Raw genomic sequence first — 27,586 nt, forward strand, 5'->3', positions numbered from 1 at the left:
CCTTCTAGTCCAGAATATATAGAGCCACTTTCTCACAACCCGCCTACAGGTAATTCCTGGCCCTCTTCTCTTAAGCTATACGTGTGGTACTGTGGTTTTGGGAGAAAAAGCAAAGGCATAGACCAACCTATTTATTACGAGGGAATTCCTGGGTGATCTTCCTTGCTGGATGGAGGAGACTGTAGTTTTGGCATGACATAAACCAATCTATTTCCGCACTGCTCGACTAGAATCCGTGTTGTCTACTGATTTTGGTGAGCCCCTAATCTGAATTTGTGACAGTTTACTGGGAAATGTGCAGCCATTAGAGATACCTTCCTTCCACCAGTGCATGCTTTTAATATAAACAGAAACATTTGTTTCCGTACACCTCAAATTAACCCTTTAGGAAGCTGACTTTCTATGCAGTGCACACCAATGAGGTAAACTATGCGGAAAGTCCAGACAAACCTTATTGGTTCACAGGGCACGTATTAATTATCCCAAATGCTCTCGTTGTGGTAGTGTGGGAAAGATGTTTAGGCTTATCAGAGGGTAGTGTTAAGCATTTGTTGTACCCACAGGGTCAATAAATGAGACACACTCAAGAAGAAACTCGAGACCAATTTAGCAAAATAACAGATTTTTATATAACGTAGACACCAAGATCACCAGAATCATGCAAGTACTTCAGACATTATAGATTTTTTACAGGTAAAACAGTAGACTTATATACTTATAATTCTTACTATACCGATCTAATTCTGATACCCACAAACCGGAACCCTACGACTTGTTCATGACCGTGCTGGTCATACTCTGACCTGCAATACACAGCAGGTAACAGTCCTCACAGACAACCTCTATAGTCCTCAGTATGTTTTTAACTTTGTTCCCGGGCGGCCTGTCACTTTCCCCGCTACGGTTATCTTAGGGACATATTGCCCTACATTAAGTAAAGTTTGACCCTATTCTCCTTTTAACCCTAGGAGGTTTGCCCATCACCCCACCCCCGTATGTCCTGAAGAAGACTCTCTCTGTAAGGATCAACTACCCTACATCGATTCCTGGGTCGAAACGTAGACTGTTCCTCTACCCACCCTCAACTCCTATCACCAGCATGATATACACGGCTTTATAGGAGTTTGAATTTTTCTGAACAAGTACCAGACATTGTGGACATTGTATATGACCCTGTTGTGGATAGGGATCATTCAGAATTCATACATGAATTTCAATGTAATTTTGTCTTTGTTTCTATTAAATGTAAAGTGAGTCACAATTTCCTGCTAACTTTACTACCTCCCTTTCCCTTTTCCTTTTCTCTATGGGCACATAAACTCATGACAATCAAGTGTGTATTTTGATATTCACAAATGAATTACTTGACTGTGACGATATGGATGCATAGTGAATAAAACAATGCATTTCCAGAACCTTTTTGATTCTGTTTTCTCTTTAACCTTTTGAAATATTTGTTGATTTTCCTTTTTCCTTACCAACTCCATATAAGTTGGGGACCCCTCTGTTTATAACAATTAACTACCCAGGTCCCTTTGACTTCTGGGTCTAACCCTGTTTTGTAATACATACATCAGTCAACCAGCACACTCAGAGACTAGTAGGACTTAGGGGGCACCTCTAAGGTGCCCTCTGGGTGCATGTCAGGACAAATACAGTACTGGCATCAGTATGGATTTGTCAAGATAAGGTGTTTGATACCAAACAACATTATTTTCAGTGAAGCCATTCTGTAGCTGGGTAACTTGAAATGATCAGTGCCTAGTACACATACTTAAGATGGCCTCTTGAACAATTGCAACGTTGAGGCAATGGAACCAGACATCACTGGGGCATATCTGCTCATGCATATACGCCCTCACATATAATATAATGCACCCTGCCTTAGGGGTATAATGCCCGCTGTAGGGATGACTTACATATATAATATATGCAGTGTGCATGGCACACAGGAAGTGTGCCCATTTCGTGTTTTCAAAATGGTTTGCACCATATTAGGTAGCCTGCAATGGCGGTCTACATGCAATTTGTATGTGGGTCCTTTAGGGTGGCATAATACATGCTGCCGCCATTAGGAGCCATCTTTAGTACCATGCTCTAGATAGCAGGGGTACTATTTACTAGGGACTTACAGGGCTGCTAAAGTCCTTGCCAATTGGTTTAACAATTGAACATGTAGTTTGTTTTAGGAAAAGAGTACTTGCACTGGGGCCTGGTTAGCAGGGACCCAGTGCACTTTCAGTCGAAAAGCATCAGTACTAGAGCAAAAAAGTGGCAGTGACCATGTCAAAAGGAGACCCTTTCCTACAAACCCGCTCTTAGGTGTAATTTTTCTGTTAAAAGTTTTTTCATAACCATTGGCTGCTATATATGTAGGAGACCATAAAGAAGTTTGATTATAAAGCGTAAATTACCTAAAACTGGTTGCTGATAGTCATTTTTAAAACATTGTAAGTGGGAGATTATGATGGTCAGGTAGAGTAAAACCAGGACCGTTTGCTTCAGTCAGAAAAAAAACAGGATACTTAAGACAATGTGAGGTAAAAAAAAAGCTCTCTCTGCAGGATAAATACCCTTTTTGATATGGGTCTATTTACTTTAAAGTTAGTACAAGTTGTGACCACCCTCAGTCCTTCAGTGTGTAACATTTCACTGGTATTTGCCTTCAGTATGGGTCAACCTTTTTCTGCCTTACTTGGGAATATATCATATGGCCTTTGATGCAGACAGGCGGAAAATATCTGTAAAGGACGCATATACTGCCCAGGATAGAGAGAAGACTCTGGAAATCATAGCCCATATAAGGAAATACCTCTTTTTGTATGGTCACCCTCCAAGTTTTGCTGCTGCTTTTTTGTTCCGAGAGTGCAGACAGGGTTTCCAAACAGACCTTAGTGCTAGCGCCATGACCTCAAAACGTGTATGTCTAATTTGGTCACACCTAATTGGCCAAACCTAACTTATCTGTAAATCCCAGCATATGGTGCCCACGGCATGTAAGTTAAGAGGATCACTACAGGAATTGAATCACTGGTTGTGCCATCCTTGGGGAGACAGGAGTAAAGCTACTTTCCTTCTGCCTTTGCAGACTGGAAGAGCAGTATTTACACTGCTAGCCAGACTTTGCCGTTCAAACCTCAAGTCACTTCCTGCACTATGAATAAGTCGCCGCTATGGCAGGCCCATCGGGCCATAAAGGCAGGCATATTGCATGGCAGAATATGCTTTTTACATGCTTTGACCGCAAAAACATGAAACTGTCATTTTTACTGAGGAAAGTCTTGGCTGCCCAAATGGAGAGTACAGAGTTGCATACTGACCCCTAAGCTGTGCTTTCTCTGGAACAGTGCAATCAAAGTGGATAAATCAAGGTATCAAACAACTCGCTACATTGAGCCGACATTTTTCCATTTACCATTAAAGAGTTCAAAAATGGCTTAGGAGCTAAATAATTTTGTTTGGTGTACACTATGGCAAGAATAGCATGTTTCTTCTGGTTTAGGTTTTCAAAATTAACTCAAAGACAGGGGTGCCACCCATTCAAAATCACCTCGATCATAGGAAAAATTGGAAGCACAAATCTATTTAAAAGTGGTTTAACTGGACCTGTCAACAAGGCATGGACTTCGAAGAAGATTACCCAAAGGATCAGTTCACATTTAAAATACTCAGAGCTTCTTGAATCATTGATAGAACATAAAAGGCAGACAGGGATAAATTAATATGGTACTAAGTCACGGATTATTGTAGGGTTCAGGTCAAAGTCACATTGTGGTTGAATTCAAATTACCATCAACAAGGCTATGACATTTGACCCAACTTCTAGAGAGCAGGTATTCGCAAAGAACTACAGTCATGCGACAAAAAAAAATTACTGGGAATTTTGTGCGAGTCTATACATGGCCAGGCCAATTGCACCCAAACAATGAAGGGTTAAGCTTAAGGAGAACAACACTGCAACTTAAGCAAGTCAGCACATTTTACTCCCCCAGCTTTTTTAAACCACTTCAAATTTACCTTGAAATTGCTACGGGGGAAAGCCCATGCTGCACCTTGTAAGCACTTGTTAAGGTTTCCAATCAATCTCTCTTCAGCGCTGGGTTATTTTAATGTGCTCGAGGAGGAGATTTCCAGTATCCCCCAAAAAATGCATGCCATACAGAAACCCCCTCCACACACTGCAGCACCCAAGGGACGCAGCAGAGGGTTTAAAAGGGTAATTTAATGACTTAACAAAACAAGAAAGGAAATCAATCCAGAGACGTGGCTCAAATATGCACTATTACGAATGAGACAAACGGCCACATGCATCATTGTTGGTATTTGCGATTCCTAAATTGCAAAAATTAAGGAATCGCAATTTAGAAATCGCAAATACCTATGCATTAAAAATTCGCATTTTTATTTGCGATTCCTTATTTTTCCTTATTTGCGATTCCCAATTTTGCGAATCGCAAATAAGGAATCCCTTTACATTGATTCCTATGGGCCTAGAGGCCCATAGGAATCAATTAGAAGGCATTCTCATCTTGCGATTCGCAATTAAGGAATCGCAAAATGAGAATGCAATTTCAAGGGTGCAGGGGGGGTCCAAAGGACCCCTCCCCTGCACCCCTGAAATGTACCTGAAAGTGCTTTTTTCACACACACATGCCCAAAGGGCATGTGTGTGTTTAAAATGAAACTTTCAAAAATGCACTTTAGTGCATTTTTGAAAGTTTTCTAAAATTACCATGAAGGTGAACTTCATGGTAATTTACCACTTCTAATTTGCGAATTTGCAATTTTTTAAAAATCATGCATTGCATTTTTAGAAATCGCAAAAATGCAATTTCCTAAATGCAATCGCAATTTGAGAAATCACAAAAAAATTGCGATTTCTTAAATTGCGAAAATAGCAAAAATATTCATGCATCCCAAAAACGGGATTTGCATTCGCAAATGGCCGAATTCTGCGATTCGCACCGTTTGCGAATGCAAAAACCCTTGATGCATGTGGGCACAGGTTTCTTGGTGCATTCTAGGTTAGGAAGATAGCACCAGGCTCGTCCGTTCCGTTTCGAAGACACAAACAACTGAGAGCAATTAGCTGGAGATTCATTTTGTCATTACAGACGGACCAGCACAGTTCATAGCGTGGGAGTTTCTTTAAGGCCAGCAAACCTTCCAAGCAAGTCAAACGTGTTGCCACAAAACAATATTCGATACATACAGCAAAGCATCATGGCTGCTGCCAAGTTCAATACTAATTGGGCAGGATTGTTTGGGCTTCTTCATTTCTCACTACAGTGAAAACAAGCATTAGAAATGCAATAGGTCTCGCAGCATTAGAGTTAGTGCTTTTAGAATTGTTTATGGGTTTTTTTGTAAATCTTTAGCATGAGGTTGAGGGTGAGTGAGGGTGAGTGAGGGTGAGGGGTTGAGGGTGAGTGAGGGTGAGGCTGAGGTGTTGAGGGTGAGGGTGAGGGTGAGTGAGTGAGGGGTTGAGGGTGAGGGGTTGAGGGTGAGTGAGGGTGAGTGAGGGTGAGTGAGGGTGAGTGAGGGTGAGTGAGGGTGAGTGAGGGTGAGTGAGGGTGAGTGAGGGTGAGTGAGGGTGAGTGAGGGTGAGTGAGGGTGAGTGAGGGTGAGTGAGGGTGAGGGGGTGAGTGAGGGTGAGTGAGGGTGAGGTTTGAGGGGGAGTGTTTGAGGGTGAGGGGGTGAGGGGTTGAGGGTGAGTGAGGGTGAGGTGTTGAGGGTGAGTGAGGGTGAGTTTTTGAGGGTGGGTGAGGGTGAGGCTGAGGGGTTGAGGGTGAGTGAGGGTGATTGAGGGGTTGGGGTTGAGGGTGAGTGAGGGTGAGTGAGGGTGAGTGAGGGTGAGTGAGTGAGGGTGAGTGAGTGAGGGTGAGTGAGTGAGGGTGAGTGAGTGAGGGTGAGTGAGGGTGAGTGAGTGAGGGTGAGTGAGGGTGAGTGAGGGTGAGTGAGTGAGGGTGAGTGAGGGTGAGTGAGGGTGAGTGAGGGTGAGTGAGGGTGAGTGAGGGTGAGTGAGGGTGAGTGAGGGTGAGTGAGGGTGAGTGAGGGTGAGTGAGGGTGAGTGAGTGAGGGTGAGGGGGTGAGGGGTTGGGGGTGGGTGAGGGTGAGGGGTTGAGGGTGAGGTGTGCAGTTGTTTTCAGCACTTTAACAGACACCGCATCAAAAAAGGGTAGACTTTTAACAGAGAGGCTAACTGGTACCAAATTTACCTCATTTTGATGTAAACGATACGTAGATAAAACCAAGCATTCCTGTTCAAATGATTCCAAATAGTTGCCCTCCGACGCAGAAGCATGTAAGGCAGTAGATGAATGACAGGTGGGATGAACCAGAGGAGGACTCTTGAGCTGGGGTGGGGGAGAGGGTGGAACATGGGACAATGACTGTCAGAGGCTAAGCCTGAAATCTCGAGAGGAGTTGGGAAAACGTGTTTTGTGAACAAAGTGCATGGATTAGCATTTATGGCCAGAAGTAGTGATCACATAATGCTCCACTTGAACGAAAGGCTGCCCTGGTAATCGGCAGCAGCTATGGCCTATAATACACTGGCAACTCTACCTTTAAGAGCACAAGATACAAAGCATTCGCTAAGCTAATAGGTCTAACCTTGGAGACCAATTGGCTTTGTCAATGGATTTTAGCCAGGCTGAACGGCACCATGAAATGTGCAGCATGGCTAAATAAAAAAAAATACCTTGATGTGACCAGTTGCATCATTTAGTTGCTGTGCCCGCACACTTGCATGCCTACAAAATGACGCAGATAGTTTCAGGTTTTTTTTTCCGTTGTTCTTTTTATTACTGATCCGAGCTGGATCAACAAGTTAAAAGAAAATACGTATGCAAGTGTTTTGTGATTTTTTGAAGTGCAGGTGGCGGGAGCTGGTGTGGCAACACAGAGTGCAGGTGAGGGGAAGCAATGGGGGGTGGGCAAGAGAAGCAACAAGTGACAACAAAGGAGGGCAAGGTGGGGAAGCAACATGAAGGGCCGGGTGACAAACACAGAAAGCCGTGGTGGGAAAGAGAAGCAGGGGGCAAGTAAGCAATGTGGAGTAGATGGGGGAGAAGCACACGAGCAAAAGCTCAACGGGGAGGACACAAGAGTGTGTGCAAAAACATGGAGGCGGGGCAGGGAGAAGCACACAGGTAACAGATAACTACAAAGACTGCAGAGGGATAGAGGTACATGACGGAGACAGGTGGAAAACACGTACACTCTCATGGAGTGCTCAACCAAAAAGAAAAAAATAGTGCTTGAAAAGCAATTGGGGTGGGGGCAAAAAATCCAATCAAAAGAGATGGTAAAGAGACTTGGCTTCATGAGAGGGACAAAGACACAAATGACAAGCTGGGACACAAAGACGCTGAAAAACGAGGGTGACAGGAATGCCAACAAGTGGTAACCAACGGGCAGGCTTCAATCCGATATGTATTTTCATAGCAAACCAACAATAAGTCTTTTGCAACCAGAAAGCTACGATGTCTGGCAGGCACGACCAAAAACCGGAATATGATTGGAAAAAAAAAAAAAAAAATAAGTCTGTAACAAATGCAATACCGGTTGCTCATTTGCAACGGGCCATGGGGAAACTGGTCGGGTTTCGACATTCAAGGTGCTTAGGAAAAGAGCAGCCAGGGAACATAGAACCATCTCAATTCTTTCGCGCTCACAAACAGGCAGAGAAACACACGCAGAACCGGAGCTTGGCCCGTCTCAGCATTTATCACACAACTGCAGCAAACGGTATCAACTTCTTGTCATAGACGGAATAACAGAGAGTTACCAGAAGCCAGAAGGTACACATGATTGGTGGAAATGTTGGAGCCCGTTTCGGCCGCCGTCCTCGGATGGAGTACCGCGAGCTAGTGGGATCTCCGTCTGTCCTTCTCCAAATAGACACGGAAGCGGAGAAGGACACAGAGAGAAGGCAGGTGGTGACGGAGGAAAGCGCCAGGGTGGACAAGAGGAATGGAACGAGATGGGGCACACGGAAGAGGAGAGGGAGAAGATTAGCGGGAAAAAGAAAGGGGCAGAGTATTAAACACTGAAAGTAGCAAGAGAAAGAGGAAGGAAGGGCAAAGAAAACAAGTAGTGAGGGGGCGGAGCTGGGGGAGGGTGCGAGAGAGTAGGCAAGGCTAGCGGCAGGCACGGGAGGAGAGGAGGAGGGGGGAGGTGGGGGAGGGCGGGTTTGGAATGACGAGCTCGCGAGGCGGTGTTGGCGGGGAGGGGGCGGAGCGGGGGAGAGGGTGTGTGTGAAACGAGACGGAGGGGAGAGAGGGGAGGGGGAGGAGAAAGAGAAATGCGACACGGCGGGAGGGGGCGGAGCGGGGGAGAGGGTGTGTGTGTGTTGTTAGGAGACGGACGTGCACGCGCACGCGCTTTTAAGGTCAATGCGCATGCGCATAAGCTCAATGCGCATGCGCATTGACCTTAAAAGTCACGGGCACTGCAAGGAATCGCCACGATTCCTTGCAAGTTAGATAAAGAGTCGATGAGCCCCTATAGTCTCGCTTGCTCGATGCGCATGCGCATCGACAGGCGAGACCTAAAAAGCGGTAGGACATGTTGGAGCAACATTTCAACACAAAATAGTTTTATGGTAAAAAGAAATTATCTTCAAATTAATGGCTACCATAGAGAGTAGATGAGGGGGTGTTTAGGAGCAACAGGAGGAGATTAGCTAATAGAAAGGAATGAGTAAGCTGCAAAAGTAGTGCAGGCAAACAAACAAACACAGCCATTCAAGTTTGGAGCTGCCAAACTATGGACGTCAATGCAAAACAAGAGACCACCACAGACCAGCATGGAGGGAGAGGGGAAAAGAGACCAAACAATATTCACAACTGAAACGATTAAGGGTGTTTCCTTGTGTTTCAGACTCTGGCCGACTCATGCTTTAAGTTTCTCAGATCATAGAGATCCCAGCACTGCACACATAGGCCTGCCATATGTCAGATCAAACTACTTTGGAACGTTCCGGTTTCTGCCAACTCCTTTAAAGTTTAAATGCGTCAGTATTTTGGCTCCATTCCCCTTATGTTGCAGCTGTTCTTCCAACTCAGAACATTCGAAGTACATTCGAAGTACAAAAAAGGCATTAAAATTAAATCAAGTCCTCCTCTTTGTTTTTCCAACAGGTTTTCCCCTCTGGTAACAGTTGTCAGACACGCAAATTAGGGAGCAAGCATTGCTTTATTTAAAAAAAACAAAGCATTTTGTAGAACCACTTGGAGAATCGTGGAGCCTTTTGTGAACCCATTTTTGAAACTAAATACAAAATGGGAAGCAAAAAAAGAGAAATGTATTACTTCTGTATGTGGAAATCAAGGTATTGTGCTATTGCTCTCCAAGAACATTACAACACATAATATACAATTCTGGTTTATAAATTAAAACAAACAGTTTCAAGATTCAATACACAATGTGTGTGACTATTTTTGTCTTCTCAATGGGACCCCTTACACCCAACAGAAGCTTACTGGATATTAGCTAGCAAACACAGACAGCAAGTCAGGAAATATTCGGATGCAAAATGTTATCAGAGGACCATAATGACACTAACTGGCTTTGGTTGCTTCCGCTCGTTACCCAGGAGAGCTCATAATAAGATACGGTTTACAGTAGAATCCATTTCACCACACAAGTATGATATGGCCATATCCAGAGCAAGTCAGTTGCCTTTCATTTACTGTGTGCAATCTATGAGTAATATTAAGTTGGGTAAAAGAACACTTACGCATTAGAAAGTCCCGGATTTGCTTGATGAGATTCCGCAGGTCTTCGTTGCTTCGGTCCACTTTGCCCTTTGTTGCATTGGTTTTTAATAGAATCTCTTCTGCACTTCGCTTGGCTTCATCCGCCCTGACTTTCGACTCCGCAACCTAGTGGATGTATGCCGTCAACCATAAGGTTATAACAGCACAAAAGTGATGGATGGAAGTGCATGAATAAATCTGAATCATTGATAACTACTCTGGGGCATTCGATTCTACAATGCTTCAGTCATTACAAACAGGGAACAACCATATGCAATTCTATCTTGATTCCGTCCCAAAAGGGTCCAATGACTGGAGAAGAAAAGTACCCCAGATTAAATTGACCCTTTCTGGGTTTTATTGGCGAGGGGCAGCTTGAGTTCCTAGGATACACAGGTGCATTCCCTTTCACACAGCAGTACAGTAAGTATGTTTTTTTTTTACTATGTATGTATTTCCTGTAACTACATAACAGCAGTGTAAATATTATTTATACATATTTATTGATTAGCCATTTGCATATGGGACAAAGTACCTTGACAGTGCATTATAAGAATACTGCAAGTAACCAAGTAGTTTGTGACCATGAGGCCGCTGGCCAATGCCTTTCTAAGGTCGTGGAACTCAGAGGTGATTTGGACTACCCTTTTTATGTACGGTTGAGCGTAGTTTATTTCTTAAAATATCCAGAAGTATTTGTTCTGCATTATTTCCATAACTGCCATGCAACCTTCTTTCATGTTTGATGCTTTCAGCGAGTCCTTTAACGTGTATATTTTAGGTTAAAAGTAAGGAATGGCTAACAGTTACACGGAAGACCTTGAACAGCAATTTACAAGAAAACACATCTCCATTTGCTGGAGCATAATTCTGGTTCATGTACAATAATGAATCTAAATGCTTCAAAACACATTTTTAATTGACTATCCAAAAATCCAAAATATATTTTAGGAAACGTTCCCACATTTGCCTACTCCTGCCATGTTGAACATTTTTTTTGTTTCGTTTAATCAACACCAAATACGAGTTCTGAAAACCAACACTTAATTGGACTATGGCTTTCAGCTCTTCCTTTCACTATTCTACTGGTTAGGTCTGGGCATGCCAGGACAGGGTGGTTGGTGCTCCAGTAGAGGAATATAATCAGTTTTATTCTCCCACTTTCAGGCGCACAGAGAGTCACAACCAAAGAGGAAAGGGTGAAAGGAATTGGAAACGTAGGTGGTACTGCCCTTACTGGTAACGTGGGAGGTACTCCAACACCAGCATAACTAACCGGTAGATCACACCACCAGATGCAATCATTTACATGGAGGCGGGCTCCGTCACGTAATTCTGCCTACTGTTTCCACTGCCGAGGTAGTACCCTGAATTTTACTTTGCTGTGTGGAGACGAGCCTTGCTATGTTTGCAATAAAAACCATTTTCTAACTGGTCCAATTCTGGGCAGTTTTACTGAGGCACAAGGAGTCAACCATAAGACCAGCTGGGGACCCTGTCCACTTCCGGGAAGGTGGAAGTGGGGAAGAGGGAGAGACTGGAACCCGACCCACAAAGTTCTTTCTGACCGCGCTTGAAACCTGGGCTCTTTACCATGAAGTTAAATTGCATTCTGAAATGCCACTCAATCTGCATTTTGATTAGTTCTGAGGTAGACATTATATTTTCACCCTCTAACTAATCTTATGGGAACTAAATACTCTGGGCTATAAAGACATTCAGAAAGCTTACCTATAATTAAGTCTCCCTGTCTTCCGTTTTTACTGATTTTTACAGATAAATACGGACAGAAAACATTCATTTTCTGGTCAGTGTTTATTTTTAAATGTGGATAAAAACGGAAATTGGGTTGCTTTTTGAGTAATTCTAAATACTGTCGCCATAACTGCCAGGCCAATAGATGTGTGGATTGATAGATAAGCGGGTTAAAAATGAAAGGAATTTTAGTAATGAAGTTTTAAAAGCAGTAGATATGCACGAGGTTGATAGTGAAATTTGCATTTTTTCATATAAGTGCGGGTGCTCACAGCACTGAAACCTGGCAGACCTTCAAGCATGAGTGCATATTTATTGGTTAAATAGATGTGGAAATATGCTTATTTTAGATTACATTTTCCACAAAACCCAAAATAAATATGGATAAATACTGATAAAATTAGCAAAAAATAGATATGGATAAATACAGACGGGAACGGCAGAAAAAGAAACATAAAACCGGGAGCCCTACTATTTGTGTCATGGTTTAAAAACGTCATAAGGTCCACAGTAAAAATGTATACTGTCATAATAAAACCACGATTTACCATGTTAGAAAGTTGCTCCACTTCAGCCAGAGCTCCCAGAATCTCTCTATCAAAGTCCTTAGCGGTCATCCATGCATTGCCTGCCACTGTGACCAAGCCATCGCAACCGGGCCCGCCACATTTTCTCTCGCCATCATCGGTTTTGCAGGTCAGGCCACCGCATTTTGAATCGGCGCACAAAACTCCAGGTAGATTTCCACAAGTCTACAAGACAAAGGGATGCATGTCACTCAAACACAATAAGACATTAGCAGAAACAAAAAGGTTAATAGATGGCAGTCGATGCTTAGATTGCACTTAGAGTCAAATTGTTTGCACAGTCTGTAATGTAAACTGACTACTTTGACTATTTCAAGAAAATGAGTTACAAAAGTGTGCATAGACTGTGTTCCTCCCAGTTAGGAAAGCTACAAGGACGAGACTCAATATCTAGTAACAACTGGAAAATTCTCCACTTTAGCCCCTGAACACCCTCTACCTTTCTGAGACTAGTAATGCAATATTAACAGAAGAAGGGACTTTTACGAACGCATATTTCGATGTCTGAAATGTAATATCTGCAGTGAAAAAATCTCCAGACAAACCCAAAGTATCAGTTAAGGAAAGCAGGGAGGAGGCTGGCTGGTGATGTAATTTTCCAATACGCCTGCTAAAGTGCCATCTCCACACTTATAAAACTTCTATTTCATGATCCCAAATAGGAATATGAAAAGCATGAAGCCTATTCAGGGTTTTCTTTATTGAAGTACTAACACCGAATATCCTCGTTTGTATGAACTTACATCACAGAAAATAAAATTTAAAATACGCTAAAATAGATGGACACATTTGTACATAAATGGTGTATTATTTAGAAACACGTGATGCAGGTGTACATCTCAAATACACCCAAACCACCGGGCAAGATGCTGGCCAACCTAGGCCAGTTAATATTAAACATATCCATCTATAACAGAGTTTAGGTTGGGTTTATTGAACCTGTAAGACACAGACACCTGTGGTGTTTGGTTCTCGTGCAGCAATTCCCTTTTCCTTCTCCTTTCTAGTAAAGGCGTGAGCAGGAATCACCACACTCTCCATATTGTCCCTAAGGGGACTAGTGTGCCTTGATGTAAGCCTGGTAGGCTGCTCTGGGTATTAAGGTATCCTTGACTGGGGGTGAGTGTTTGAAAAGTTTCAACACTCCGTCCATCATTTTATTTTGTGACGTTGCTATTTTGGCAACATGACTAGCACCACTCCCTGCAAGACGGAACTGGTGTATGGAGTGTCTGATGTTCCTTCTTCCTTGGTTCCAGTCATGGCTGTTCCAGGCACTGAAGATCTTGCCCCAAGATGGCCGGCAGGTGAGGAGCTCCAGCCGGGAGCTCCCGGCCAGGGATTGCCTTTTTGGCTTAAATCCTGAAACTTCCACCCACTTCTGGACCCTTTTACTCACTAGGGTCAATCTCCGATTGCAGCCATCGTTTCTCTAATCTCCTCTTCTTGGATTCGTTAACCTCAGACGAAATCAGGAGAACTTCTCCGATCGGCAGAGCCAGAGCAACATGGCTGTTGCAGCTGAAGCAACAGCTATAGGGGAGATTGGCCCCAGCACACTGCCATGGCAGTCACCTACCCAGCCGGGCTTCTGGCATATTTCTCTGTGCCTCTCCGTTGCCGACACCTTTCCTCCCCCTGCCTCCTGACGAATCGGTGATGGTCAACTGTTCGACAGATCTATCCTTCGGCGGTCCTGATGCCTGGTGGCGCTTTTCTGGATGGCTGCGGAAGAACTGGGACGAGCTCACCCCTCCCGATGCCTTCCGGGATCGACTGCAGCTGCTTCCCATTCTGCCTGCCCTCCAGCTTTGCCTCCTGTGGGATGTCCAGGACTCGTGAGTCTTTTTCCAGGTACGGGGGTGCAGAGGCGGCGAGTATCCTGGCACTGCGGCTTTTCTTTGCTTCTGGGAGACGTGCTTCCCTGCTTCCCTTTCGCAGGGACCGCTGCCCCAACACCCAGGCAGATTTCCCCAGACCTTGGCGTGCTGATCTATGGCACTACTTCCCACGCGACCCAGAGCCTCTGCATTCGGATGGACTGTTGGGTTCGACCTCCTCCAGCACTCCGCTCTCCTTCAGCGCTTTTGGAGGCGTCCCCCCTCTGGCTCCACTCTGTAGAATCCGCTCTCAGGAGTTTTATTTGGGGAATTGACTTGTGTGTGTCCCACTCTCGTCTTTAATGACACTGTGTTTATCAAATGTAATAATTTAGTTTGTAACTTGCAACAAGCTGTTCCGTACGTAAATCGCTCTAATACCTCCGGGTCTAGCCAGCGCTATATAAAACTCATTAAACAAAAATAAATAAATAAGACCTGAGTGCAGGCAAGATACACACTGATTCCTGGTGGGGCTTCTTATCACAACCTGCATAAGAAGTAAAGAAACTGAAGCAACTGGTCTGGTAACTTAAATTAGACTTCCTTACATGGGGACTTCGCCTGAAGAACATCTCACAGTGGCATTATCAATTTCTTTTTGCAAGGTCTCTCATCTTAGAATCTTGAACTTCTTCGACTTCAAATCGAAGCCAGAGCCTCCTTGCCTTTTCTTAGATGTTAATATTGTATAATTTAGATTGCTGGATTTTACTCCTAGGCTATTAATTTGTGTGCTTTCTACACAATTTCAACAAGACCACCTATCAATCAGTGTTATTCACTCAGTCACAGGTTGATCAGTATACAATAGATACACAAGTCCACAGAGAATAAAAACCTCACAATCACTTCAAAAACTATTTTTAAAAAATCCAGATTTCAGTTACGTATAACAGTTTCAAACAAAAAAACTCAAGGATATGGAGTCAGAAAGGGGACTAGTGTATTACAGGCTTTGTGCTGCTTCTTTCCAGGGCCTTGGCACAAAGCCGGCTCCTGCCCACACCAACACATTGCTCTCCTCAGAGCTGTGTAAGCTAATGGTAACAATGGCAGCAGGCTGGCTTTAATGTTACTATACTAATCCACTGCCCTAATCTTTTGCCTTGTATGCAAAAAATCCTTCGAGTTTTCTCAGCTTGGGTGGATAACACTCTGACTATTCGTATTGATTTTGCTGAAAAATAAAAAAAGGATTTGCCACTTTTTAACTTCAGCATGGATTAAAAATGTTGCAAAAAAATAGACATTTGAGAGTGTTCAGAGTGTAGAGATTTTGCAGAGTGTAAGAAGAGCTCCTTCTGAAGAACATATGGACCAGTAACCACTTGCATCTTTTGACCCAACAGCTTGAGACCAGTATGTCCCTAAATCCTAATGCATCCCGTGTAATGTAGAGCGCGAAAAAAGGGGCATAGTGGTACTAGATCTACGCATCTGTGTTGCTGATTACAGAGGGTAAGGCCATTGGCCACCACATAATCTGAAAAATAAGTTGCGCTTCCCGACTCAGGGGAAGCACCACCTGGATGCACTACCCTGAATCCCTGAAAATGGGCTGTATTCCAATTGTTCAAATAATTAATCTGCAAGCCTTATAAATCCAGAGTAAGTTTTCCAAATGTAATTCATTTAAATAACTATAACTAAAATTAATGAAAGTAAAACTATGTCGAAGAAGGGCCCTGCCCAAAACGCATCAGGATGTTTGAAGTTTGAAAGTCAAGTACCTATTTATTTATTTTATTTTGGAGATTTATAGAGCGCATGGCTGCCCGAGAGCGTCCCAGCGCTAATTGAAATCCACTATCAACTCCAGAGGAGGGGACCGGCGGGAAAAGAAGAGATCAGGGGAACAGCCATGTCTTCAGGGATCTGCGGAATGAAAGGAGATTAGGTTGGGCCCGAAGGTCTGATGGAAGAGTATTCCACATCTTGGACGCCTGAAAAGAGAACTGTCGACCTCCAAAACGTGTTTTTTTGATCTTAGGTATTTTTACCTATATGTAAAGACAAATGGATACATTTGGCATGTTTTGAATTACATTGTTCAAATTAATTAAATGTAGAGAACTTACTCTGGACATATCAGACTTGCAGATTAATTATCTGAACAATTGGAATAAATCCCATCTTCAGGGTTTCAGAGTAGTGCAGCCAGGGGGCGCTTCCCCAAGTCATGGAGCGGAACACATTTTTGGAATTTACGCCTAGGATAGGAAGGTGATACCCTGATGCATACAATCAAATTGACAAAAGGGTACACCAGTAGTTAGGAAAAAGGAGTGTGTTACCTACAAATTTGAATCACCACACACTGCACATGTTCGGTACTCACTGACACTCTGTATAAAAAAAGGGTCGGTAACAAAAGTCTGGGGGTTCGTGATATTTCAAGAAATTTCATAAAAGAAAGATTCTGTTGAGGTAAAACAACCATTAAGAATATGCTGGTTATTTAGTTGGGGGCACTAAGGAATTCAGAACTGTTAAGAGTTAAAAACATTCATTTGTTGATTTGATTAGAATGAAATAAGATGAAATATCAGTTCTCGGTCAACGTTTGTGTACGTTCTCAGGCACAGGCATATTTTATCGCATGGAGTATACTGTGTATTAAAATATCATACTTTTTCAGATAGTGCAGAAAGGTCCAGGCTCTGAAGCTTGCCGCCAAGCTCGTCCAGGAGCCGGGATTGCTCTTCTTGCTGTTCTCCGAAGCTCACATGTTTTTCACTTATAATGTCTTCCACTTCCTGTCGCTTGGCAGCAGACTGCTCCACAAAACTTCCCGGGTTCACAGTAGATGCATTGACTTTTTCTTCCGCCTCCTGAGACATCTTGTAGTAGTTATTGATACTATCAACAGCTCCTAAAAAACAAAAAGTATTATTTAGGCATTGCTTCCCTTGGTGTGCACATTACAGACAAATCTTCATGTTCTTTACAGTTTTCTCCCAAAAAGATATGTGCACTGCCAGGGCCAGTCATTAAGGGCCCAGGGGCCCCACTCCTCCACCTTTTCAAACATGAAAAGCATCTGTCAGGCTGAGCCAAAGGTCAACCTGACAAGCTCTTCCTATTCGGGTCAGGCAGCCAAGCGTTGTACATAAGCTAAATAAGCAGGCGTCTGGCACCCTGAGCCAACTATTGCTCGTCTGAAGACTTAACAGCCCAGGTCACCCTAGCCTGGTAAAGCATTTCAAGGTCCTTCCCACTCATGAGTAGGGGGAACGTTACCTATAGACTCAGACCTGGGTAATTCCTTATTACAGGGTGGGGTGGGGTCAGCAAATCTTACTGACTACATCCTACTCTGTGACCAGTAAGGAAAGGTCGTCCTCTCATTGGAGGGCCCAGGACAAGGTCAGCAAATGAGAGGAGGTGGCAGTCCCTTTCCGAATCATCCAGGAACCACTACCCGATATCACCGCCACAGCCCGGTACGTTTTTATTTTTAGGCTAGGTACGTCAGTGTATGTAGGAAGGTATGTGTACTTACATGGCCTTGCTGCGAATGGGTCGGTGAATGTGCTTTAAATGGTGAGTGTATGTGTGAGTGCTTACAATTGGATAGGTGGGTGTGAGTGAGTGTTCATGTAGACGAGTGTGTGTCTGTGTGTGTGTGTGGCCCACCCACTCCACCTGCTCATGCAAATTACCATCCGCCAACGCATGTCACACATTTAAGATTCTCTAAATACTTAGAAAAAAGTCAAAAAAGCATGAATTGAATGTGCATGTGTAGCGATTGTATGGAGAACCAATTAAAGGCATTGACAGGTGAAACTAACTATGCGCATGGGTTTGCGGTATTTTTAAAAACAACCAGTACTGTAATCTTGAAGCAAACACATTTAAAGTTAAAACAATTATGAATGACCTTCCATGAATATGTGTAGATAATATACCATGTAATAACTAGAGCAAATCCAGGGAATTTGGCTGAGCGCTCTAAAATAACATAAGATACTTTAGTACAGGAATACATTTTACATAGGTTTCAAGACAGGTTTTTAATAATTGCAATATCACATCTATTTTATTAGAAACTAGCTCTAGAAATGACAAGGTTGACCGGTTCAGAGATCCACAACTAAATGCATGGGTTTTAGACAGCAGGTGACCGCGCTTCCTTCCACAGAAAAGTTTGAGTAAAGAAAATTACTCAAGGGCAGAAATATCTGTCATGGGAACTCCTGTGTTCCTCAGTTTCTTAAAGAGACCCCGAGCTAGATGGTCAAGTTCCCCATACTGAGTTCCTTGTGGCAATTGAGATGCCCGGTTGGCAGAATATCAGCACTCCCTACTCAGTCAGATCCACACATTTTCAGTTTCAAGACGTGACTCCTGTTTTAGGCACAGCTGGGAAAGCAGGAAGGTAAATATGAATTTCCACTCAACAGCCTCCTGGCATGACTGGCCCAATAAGGCAGGAGAAGAATTGACCAAGAGTGAGTTTGTGCAGGGTCCCCCAGATGGTATTTGTGAGTGCTTCACTGAAGGCTAGGAATGGTGAAATGGGGAATGGGAATTGCATGACAGAACTAGAATAATATCAAAAACACATACATACCACTCATAAATATGGATCCACTATGGTATTCAGTACACACCTTTTTAATCTCTGTCCCCAAGAGTAGAAAGATATAATAACTATGCACACCTTCACAGCCAAAGTGGAATCCAATGTACTCTGAAGTGTGCTCCTTCCCACAAATCTGCCCAGCTGGGTACTTAGTGAATAAGAAGGGGTTCTGGGAGCTCAGCAGAGCAATGGAGCCCGAGGCCCCTGCAGTGGAAAAAAGTCAAAGGAAAAGCTGCAGCGTTTGCAGGTGTTTGGACATTTTGCCTGGTGAGAGACTGCAGCCTCAGACCAGGGGCCAGTGATGAAATAATAGGAAGTTTGAAGACCGCGTGTTAGCAAAATGATGGCAAGGAGGATTCCAGCAGCGGGCAGGAACGCAACAATACAGGCAATCCAGCACAGCGTGAAGAGTCCTACCAAATAGTGCATGACGGAAACACAGCAGATCAACAATCTCCCAGATCTCCCAGGGTGTATTGCATTCATTCATGTGGGTGAGAAATTGCTGGGGTCTCCTGTACACCCTCAATGCTGAGCCAAAGTAAATCTTAAATCTGTTGGCTTCTAATGATCTTCATTGAATTCAAGAAGAGGTTGCAGGGCAGTGGTCCATGTACAACCCACAGTGAAAGTTTGCATCCTGTGTGTCTTAACATTGCTAGAAAACATGTTTAATGTGTTCATTTTTCACCAGCTACTCGCCATTAGAACCTTGACCACTCACCATGAAAATCTGAGATTTTAATGTACTCCAGTTGATCTGCAAGTTCTTTAACCACTCTCTCCAAACTCTGGGCATCCTTCTGCAGATCGCTCAGCTTTACTTCTGTCTCATTGGTTTGTAACGCAGACAGTTCTTTTTCTACATAAACTATCTTCTCCAACACATCTGTTTTCAGCTTCCTAATAGCACAATAGAAATTCTCATGTTATTTAATATTCTGTAATTTTTAAAACAAGTTATATATTTTCCTAATAGCATTCTGATGTTAATACAGATTATCAAGAGTGTGCCTTTTAACTGCAACCAAAACACCACCAATGGTACTTTTTTCTAAAGCAACAAAACGGGTGCACAATTAATAACTAAGTGAAGTGGAAAAAACACAACAGAGCAAAAATTGCAGTTTTATGACAGATGCAAAAGGGTCCATGATACCCACAGTTATTTACAAACACAAACTTGCGAAACAGAAAAACTGATGTTTTGAGAACCAACAAAATGTTCTTTCAGACCTTTTACACATTTCCACGTGTCTATTCATGCACCAAAACTAAATGATGACTTACCTCTAGGAGTAGTTTTCAGATTGAAAAATATTTATGATTCACATGCTATGCATAATTCCACTATCTAGTGGTTGGATCTGGAATGAAACTATTTTTTGGGTTATGTGGGGGAATCATTGATGATCAACCTTTGGTGCTATGTCCACGCTCCACTGGCTCATCCTCATAAGGGCTGATGGTAGGTATAGCCGTTGCCCCGGTGCACTTTGGGCCTTGTGGTATGAACGCCATGCAGGGTGACAGGCTGCGATTCCCCCTCTTCTCTGCATTCTTTTTGGAGTGAAACCTCCTCTGATTAGTCCTCTGGACTGCAGAGCACCTCTAATTTTGCAGTCAAATTATCTTTTTTTATTCTTTGCAGGTATTCTCAATTTCAGTACCGAAGATGGTCTTGCCATTGAAAGGCATATTGACCAATGCGGTCTGTAATTCTGGATTGAACCAGACACCCCTAGTCATGCATCTCATTTTAGGTGGTTCCTGAGCAAAGCTGTCTACTTGCTATGTCCTTCGCATTTAATGTGGACGTCACACATTTATTGGTGACGGTTTTGCCCTCTCAAATACAGTCTTTGCTTTTCTTGTACTGCTTGAGGAGGTGCTGCATAAACTCCTCTATCTCCACCTATTGTTGGTGGCTGTATCTATTGAGCAGTGCATTTTGTAGGAAAGTGCACCTTTTTGCATGGTTGCACCCCACTTTTTCCTGATGTAGATGCTCTTTGACTAAGTGTGCCCTGTGTTCCTGCAAACCAGGGACCCAGGGTCTATGTACTTTCCCTAAAACTGTACTGTTGCAAACCCAATTGGCAACTCTCTGGCCTACAAGTCCCTAGTAAAAAGGGAACTGTGACCAGGGTAGATTTCTAAGGACTGCAGCACATATTGTGCCACTCCTAGAGGCCCTGTACCTCAACAAACACACACACTGCCATTGCAGGCTGTGTGTTTTGATGCAGAGCAAAGTGAAGAGTCCACATGGCACAAATCCCTGTGTGCCATGCCTAGAATCCACTGCCTATGGCATAGGAAAGCCACCCCTCTAGCCGAGTGCACTGCACCACTGGTGAGGGTACAGGTGCATGAGCCCTGTACCCCTACAGTGGCTAAGTCCATTCTTAGACATTGTAAGTTCAGTAAAGCCATAAAAGAGCATATGATCTGAGAGTTTTGTCCTTACAAACGCCACAGCACCATAATGGCTTTACTGAAATCTGGGAAGTTTGATATCAAACTTCTCAGCACACTAAGCCCAAACTGATGCCAGTGTGCGATTTAATGCCAAATGCACTCAGAGTGCATCTTAGAGATACCCCATGAAAAACGACCTAACTCTAGTGTCCTGGCAGAGTGGCTGATCACCAGCTCCAACCACCAGACATGTTTTGGACCCCTGGGTCGAGAGTCTGACGCTCTCAGGGTCCTGAAACACAGCACATCCTAGGAAGAGGTGCCCGGCCTCCACCCCCAGGATGGGTAGGTCCACGAAGAGGAGGCTTCTAAGACTTGCCACCTTTGTGAGCTACCACAGCCATTTGCTGCTGCCAGCAACAGGCTCCCACCGGTTCTGCCCCCACTTTGGATGTGAGAATCGGTGGGAAAACCAAGTTAGGAGGAGAGGTGTGCCCACCTTTTCTAAACCCCACCCGTCAGGTGGGGGAGGTGAGGTGAAGCACAACTTCAGTTCCCGCCACGTTGCAGATGGGGGGACCCAGCCACCTAGAGTGAGGCTGGCATAATAGGGGGTGTACCCACCCCAAGAAAGGGACCCATTGGTCCCTACCTGTGACGCCTCTAAAATTTAGCATTTAGGGTCAACCCTGAACCTTGCCTCCCCTTTACAAGAAGAAATTAGAAGAAGGACCGAAGAGCCGTGCTGAGGTAGAAGAGGAGGACTACACCGACTGACTTGGTCCCAGCCCTACAGGTCTGTCCCGACCTCCACAGACTACAGCAAAATCCAGGTGTGACCTGCATCAAGCAGCCCCCAAGAACCCAGAGGACCTGCTCTGCCTTCCAAAACCAGACTTTGTCTCCCGTAAGCAGCAGATTTGCTCACCCACAGACTCTGGTTCCGGCCAAATCTGCAAGTCTCCACCACTCTGCACCCAATGACCACGGCCCTAGTTCGAGTGTCCCAACACCACAAGGAGGTCTCCCGGCGATCCTGACCTGGGATCTGGTGATTCCTGACCTGCCTCAAGTCTCCACACAAAGCCTGCAGCCCCTTTCTGGAGGATCCTCCCAACCGTGACCGGAGAATGCAGCCAGTAAGAAAAACAGACGCCCTGAGCCTGCAGTCTTTCTTGCAACCGGGGAATCCCTATTGGAAACTACAGGGCACCCGATGCAAAACAGCACCCTGCACCCAGCCGCCACTGTGGGTGCACCTTGTGTGCTAAATCGTATCCCCCTTGCCCTGAGCTTAACACCAGGAGCTTTGCTCCCACGACCCTGTGGCCTGCTCGTGAGCAGCCACCAACCGACACCCTATCCCAATTGGATAACATTGGGCCTCAGCACCCTGCACCCGACCACCCTAGTGCCAATGATGGTGCTTTGAGAGTTCATCCTTGACCCTGGAGGAAACCTGCTTCTAACCCCAGGAAACAAACTCCCAAAACCAAATACTTACCCGTAAACTGATAATACTGTTTTCTCCCATAGGACGGCATAGACTGCTTTTCTGCGAAAAATCTTCCAAGTGTGGAGCTGGTTTGTATGAAACCCCAAAGAAACTGCATAGGTATAAAAACTGATTTACTTACTTTCGTGTCTAGGAAATGTCCCAGTGTGATATCTAGGCATACCACACTGAGTAGCAAAAGTAACTTAAAAAGTAATCCAAAAAGTAACGTACAAAGTAATCTACAAAGTAACTGAAAAGTAATTTTGACTGTTGACTTACCTGTAAACCAACCAACTGCATTCAAGTTGCATTTAACTTTCAATTCAATATTACTATACTTACCTGTACTAAGACTGGCTTAGTTCTATAAAATAAAATATAACTAAAAAATATGTATAAACAAATTGATCTGAGTTCAGTCTTTGAGTGTGTGACATCAGTTCTTGCCTAGGTGTGCACAATAAATGCTTAAGGCTACCCTCTGATAAAACCTTACTGCTTGCCCACACTACAACATATACAGAGCAAGGTATTATCTACATTTACTTGTGCCTACCTTTGGGGTTCCACTGGACTCTGTGAACACTATACCTCACTTGATTATAGTATATACTGAGCCAGCTTCCTACAGTAGCTCATTGGCTACTACCTGCCACTCCCTTTAATGCCCCTATATTGAGTGTTTAAATTGCACCCCTGAGCCCAAGAACTAAAATTTGACAGATCAAGAGAAGAAGGATGAAGAGGAGTCACTGCCTGGCGAGAAGTGCAGAGGAACTGTAAACCTTTAGTGCGAAACTCTATCCTGCCCATCCTGGGGGAGGAGGCTTGGCATAGCCCATCCAAAAGAAGATGGAGAAATCTGAAAAGGTGGTGTCCACATTAGCTAGTCCACCTTAGGGGTGGTACTGGCTGTCTGTTGGACACATCTAATTTTACTAATTGTTCAGCCTGTCTTGCCACCATCAGTGGGGTCAGGACAGGGGGTGGGCATCTCCACACTCTGGAGAGGTCGGGGTTGCATAACAAAGGTGACTGGGCCTTTGAAGCTTCCCTCCCTGGAATGCAGATCCTGGGTGGATGAGGTGTAAACTTTCATTTTCAGACATGCAGATTTGCCCACACCTGGGTATAGTGCACCCTGCCTAGGAGCTGAAAGGCCTACCGAAAGAGTGATCTACCTATACTACAGGTAGTGTTTTACAGGCAGGCTGGCTCTTCACTTTTCTCTGCACCAAGACACGCAGGCTGCAATGGCAGTTTGCATGAGATTGGCGAGAGGTTGGCAACATTCTTGCTGCAGCCCTTAGAGACCCTCCTTAGTCCCAATACCCTAGGTACATGGGGTACCATTTCCTAGGGACTTACTTGGAGTCTAAAGTGTTGCCAATTGTGGAGCAATGGCACAGTTTAAATAAAGAGCACTGGTACCGGGGGCCTGATTAGCAGGAACCCAGTACACTTTGTCAAAGTTGCATCAGATACCAGGCAAAAAGTGGGGGGTAACCATGGCAAAAAGGTCACTTGCCAACACTCACCTTTTGGGATAACACCCATATGTCTGTGTCCGTCTCTTGAAGTAGTTCACATATCTCCCAGAAGGGCAGAAGGCAATCTGTGAGGACAGTCCTTGTGTCCAAACATGAACGGGAACTGGATACCGTGGGCAACTAAAGCAGCAACTTCTAAAGCTGCCCTTTCACTACTAGTGAAATTAAAGTCGATTTAACAATTAAATCAGATGTAATGTACTGATTCTTTTGATAGCTTACAGTACCATCTGTAGTCCCATTCGGAAGTTAACAGGGCTGATGCGTCAGCCTGTAAATCTGTAATCGCCAATGGGGCTACTAGCCTTTCCACATTGAAAATTACAATTTTGAGCTTTTAGTGTTGGGGCATGAAAAAGTACAAGTTCCACTTTTTACCATACAGCACCTTGTCTTTGGGCTCAAGAGGCCTACCATGAAGGTACCCTGCACCGCATCTGCCAATAGTATTAAGAAAGCCAATAGGGCTGAAGTAGCAAATCAAAAAGATGTGACTGACTGACTTTGCCAGTGCTTGTTTTACAAGTCCATGTTGTCCGAGTGACAGTGGAGACATGAAGCACGGAGGCGTTTTCCTTGCCGGGTTCAAGGGACATAGATATGAGCCACATTCAGCAGTTGTGTCGGGAGGAGCAGGGACAGAAGTGTGTAAGGAAGAGCACACGATTGTCTGAGAAAGAGCTGGGTCTCACAGGAAATGGTGAGGAAGAGCACACTGTTGTCTGAGGAGGAGCCGGGCCTCATAGGGGAATGAATGGCGTTATAACACATACATTCACAACGCATACCATTACAAATTTTACAACGCAGGATCCATTAAAACGCATGCCATTACAACGCATGCCATTACAACGCATGCCATTACAACGCATGCCATTACAACGCATGCCATTACAACGCATGCCATTACAACTCAGATGCTATTACAACGCATGCCAAGGTAAGTATATCATTTTATTAATATTAATTTAATTTTAATTTAATTTTAATTTTTTTAAATAATTTATTTAAATTAATTTTAAATTAATAAAATGTTATTTACTATTCTAAATCCAGGGGGTGGTTGTAAAAGTAGGGGTAAGTGGTGGATAGTGTAGGGGTAAAAATTGCTATTGTAACTCCAGGGGGTTGTAATAGTAGGGTAAGTGCTGGATAGTGTAGGGGTAAAAAATACTATTCTTACTCCAGGGGGTGTAATAGTAGGGTAAGTGTTGGCTACTGTAGGGGTAACAATTACTATTCTAACTCCAGGGGGTCTAATAGTAGGGTAAGTGCTGGATGGTGTAGGGGTAAAAATTACTATTCTAACTCCAGGGGGGTGTAATAGTAGGGTAAGTGTTGGATAGGGTAGGGATTTAAAATACTATTCTAACTCCAGGGGGTGTAATAGTAGGGTAAGTGTTGGATAGGGTAGGGGTAAAAACTACTATTCTAACTCCAGGGGGTTTAATTAAAATAAATTTAATTTTAATTATTTAATTTAAATAAAATTACATTAAAATATTCAAATTATAATAAATTATAATTATTTTGAGAAAATTAATTTAAAAATAAATTAATATTATTTTAATTAAATACTTACCCATACTTACGTTGTAATGGCATGCATTGTAATAGCATCTGCGTTGTAATGGCATGCGTTGTAATGGCTCTTGCGTTGTAAAAGTTGCGTTGTGATGGTTGTTTCCCATCATAGGGAGTGAGTGAGGAAGAGCAGCTTTGTGGCACCCAAGAGGAGTACTGGAGTCTCTAGCTTGCCATGCTTGTGTATGTACACCCCTTTGCCCAGCATCCTTTGTTATGATACTGCTGCTAGTTAAAACACTTCACATATGTGGGTTTGCTTAGGACATGTAATAGAGCAAACCACAGCTGTAAATACTTTTATTTAGTAACTATATATAACACAGATCTAGCCATGTGGGCAATGGAGTGCTTTACAATTGTCAGGAAATCGGCTGAATCATGTTGTAAATGAACTAACCCCATTTGAGAATACTCAGTAGTAAGGGGAAGGGAATGTGCAGATGGGGGAGACAGCCAATAGAGATATCCAGAGACGAGAGAACAAGAAGCGTTCAGCGAGTCTTACAGATAAGTTTTAGAAGGAGGATTGTCATCACTCTCTGAATGAGTGTAGAATTTTCTTCAGATTAGCGGGGGCTAGAAGGGAGGGTTTGTTCTGGAAGCCAGAGCATAAGGTGATCATTTAGGCTATAGTTACGTTTTAAGTAGGTGGGTCTTCAATTTTCCTCAGCAGGAGAGTTGAGATTCATTCAGCGACTGTTTCAAGTTCTAGGTGCTAGACACTAGAAGGCTTGGTTCAGAGGAGGGTTCTCCTAAGTGAAGAACTTTTGTAGATTAAGGTTGCTAATGTGAATGAGATTCTGGCCTCTGGGGGAGGGGGGGGGGGTGGCAGTGGAGATCCTTCAGCGTGGGAGGCGACGTGATCTGCCTTCTAGGCTCGTCTGACAGAAAGAATGGCTGCATGTAGAAAAGAGAAAGTGTTTTTTTGTTCAGACCCGACCCCACAAAGGTTTGCAAAGGCAGTTGCTTAGGTTGTGGTTCTGAAGTTTTCGGGTGGAATAGACTACTTCAGTTTCTTTAGAAGATGGAGCTGGAATTTGGTGGGTTGGCTAGTTTAAAGGCATTTGCATCCATGCTAATATTCTGATCCAGTGTGAAGTGCAGGACATTCTGCAGAATGAACTGAGGTTTGTGTGAAATCAATATCATTAGGGTTTGCAAGCCAGGCTTGGATAGGAGGTTAGTTGGTGGGTGAGCGAGTGAGGGAGTGAAGAAGGAGAAATGTAGTGTTACAAGGGTTTATTTTCAGGGCAAAAAGCATTTGTCTAGATTTTGAGGTGTTCTAGAAGTTTTTTTTAGGGATACCATGTCCACACAGTTAAGTATAGTCATTTACATTGGGGTATCATCAGCGGATTGGGGGAATCTATATTCCTTTCATATTCAGTATTCAACCTCTAGGGGTTTTATTTACATACTGAGCAGAAGGTTGGGTGGGGGGGCAGATCGACCCCTGAGGTGCTTTTGACTCAGCAGTGCGGAGATCAGAACTGGTCTAATTTTACAATTTGAGATCCACAAACAAAGGACTGTGCATACCATACCCTTTCTGGTAAACAGTGTGTCTGGCAGTGTACTGTGGTGTCAAGTTTTGCTGATTTGTACAGGAATATCAGCAAGCATGCATCTTTACCATCTAATAGGCCCAGGATGAATTTGGCAATGGCAAACTTTCTTAAATGTAAGTACCTTGAGAACACAGGGCAAGATCATATGCTTTCATCTGGCAAATTTTCCTGCATAGAATGTACTTTGAGTGGGAGCAGTACTTTTCAAAATCTCAAACTGACAAAAATTGCCATGGTAGGCTCCATTTTGTCTACTGATATAACACTACCCTTTGTTTACAGTATAGAGTCAACAAAGGGTGGGCTTGTGTGTGTGTATTTGTCAGTCTGTCCACTGCCTAAAATGATCAGAGAAATCAATGTAAGTTGGATGGCTCTCGCCATC

At 43.7% G+C, this 27,586-nt stretch overlaps 1 protein-coding gene across 1 annotated transcript in view; it reads right to left on the reverse strand.

Moving 5' to 3' along the window:
- The window catches only part of LOC147750619 (laminin subunit beta-1-like), a 308,945-nt gene that overhangs the window by 65,811 nt on the left and 215,548 nt on the right, over positions 1 to 27,586 (reverse strand). Inside the window, exons 25-28 of the mRNA XM_086967210.1 lie at positions 19,302 to 19,480; positions 16,620 to 16,861; positions 12,068 to 12,271; positions 9,746 to 9,890 (exon numbers count right to left, since the gene is read on the reverse strand). Coding sequence (XP_086823336.1) covers positions 9,746 to 9,890; positions 12,068 to 12,271; positions 16,620 to 16,861; positions 19,302 to 19,480 — 770 coding nt within the window. The remainder of the gene's footprint in view (positions 1 to 9,745; positions 9,891 to 12,067; positions 12,272 to 16,619; positions 16,862 to 19,301; positions 19,481 to 27,586) is intronic.

This window comes from Lissotriton vulgaris, chromosome 1_1, assembly GCF_964263255.1.
Source record: "Lissotriton vulgaris chromosome 1_1, aLisVul1.2, whole genome shotgun sequence".
Lineage (NCBI taxonomy): Eukaryota > Metazoa > Chordata > Amphibia > Caudata > Salamandridae > Lissotriton > Lissotriton vulgaris.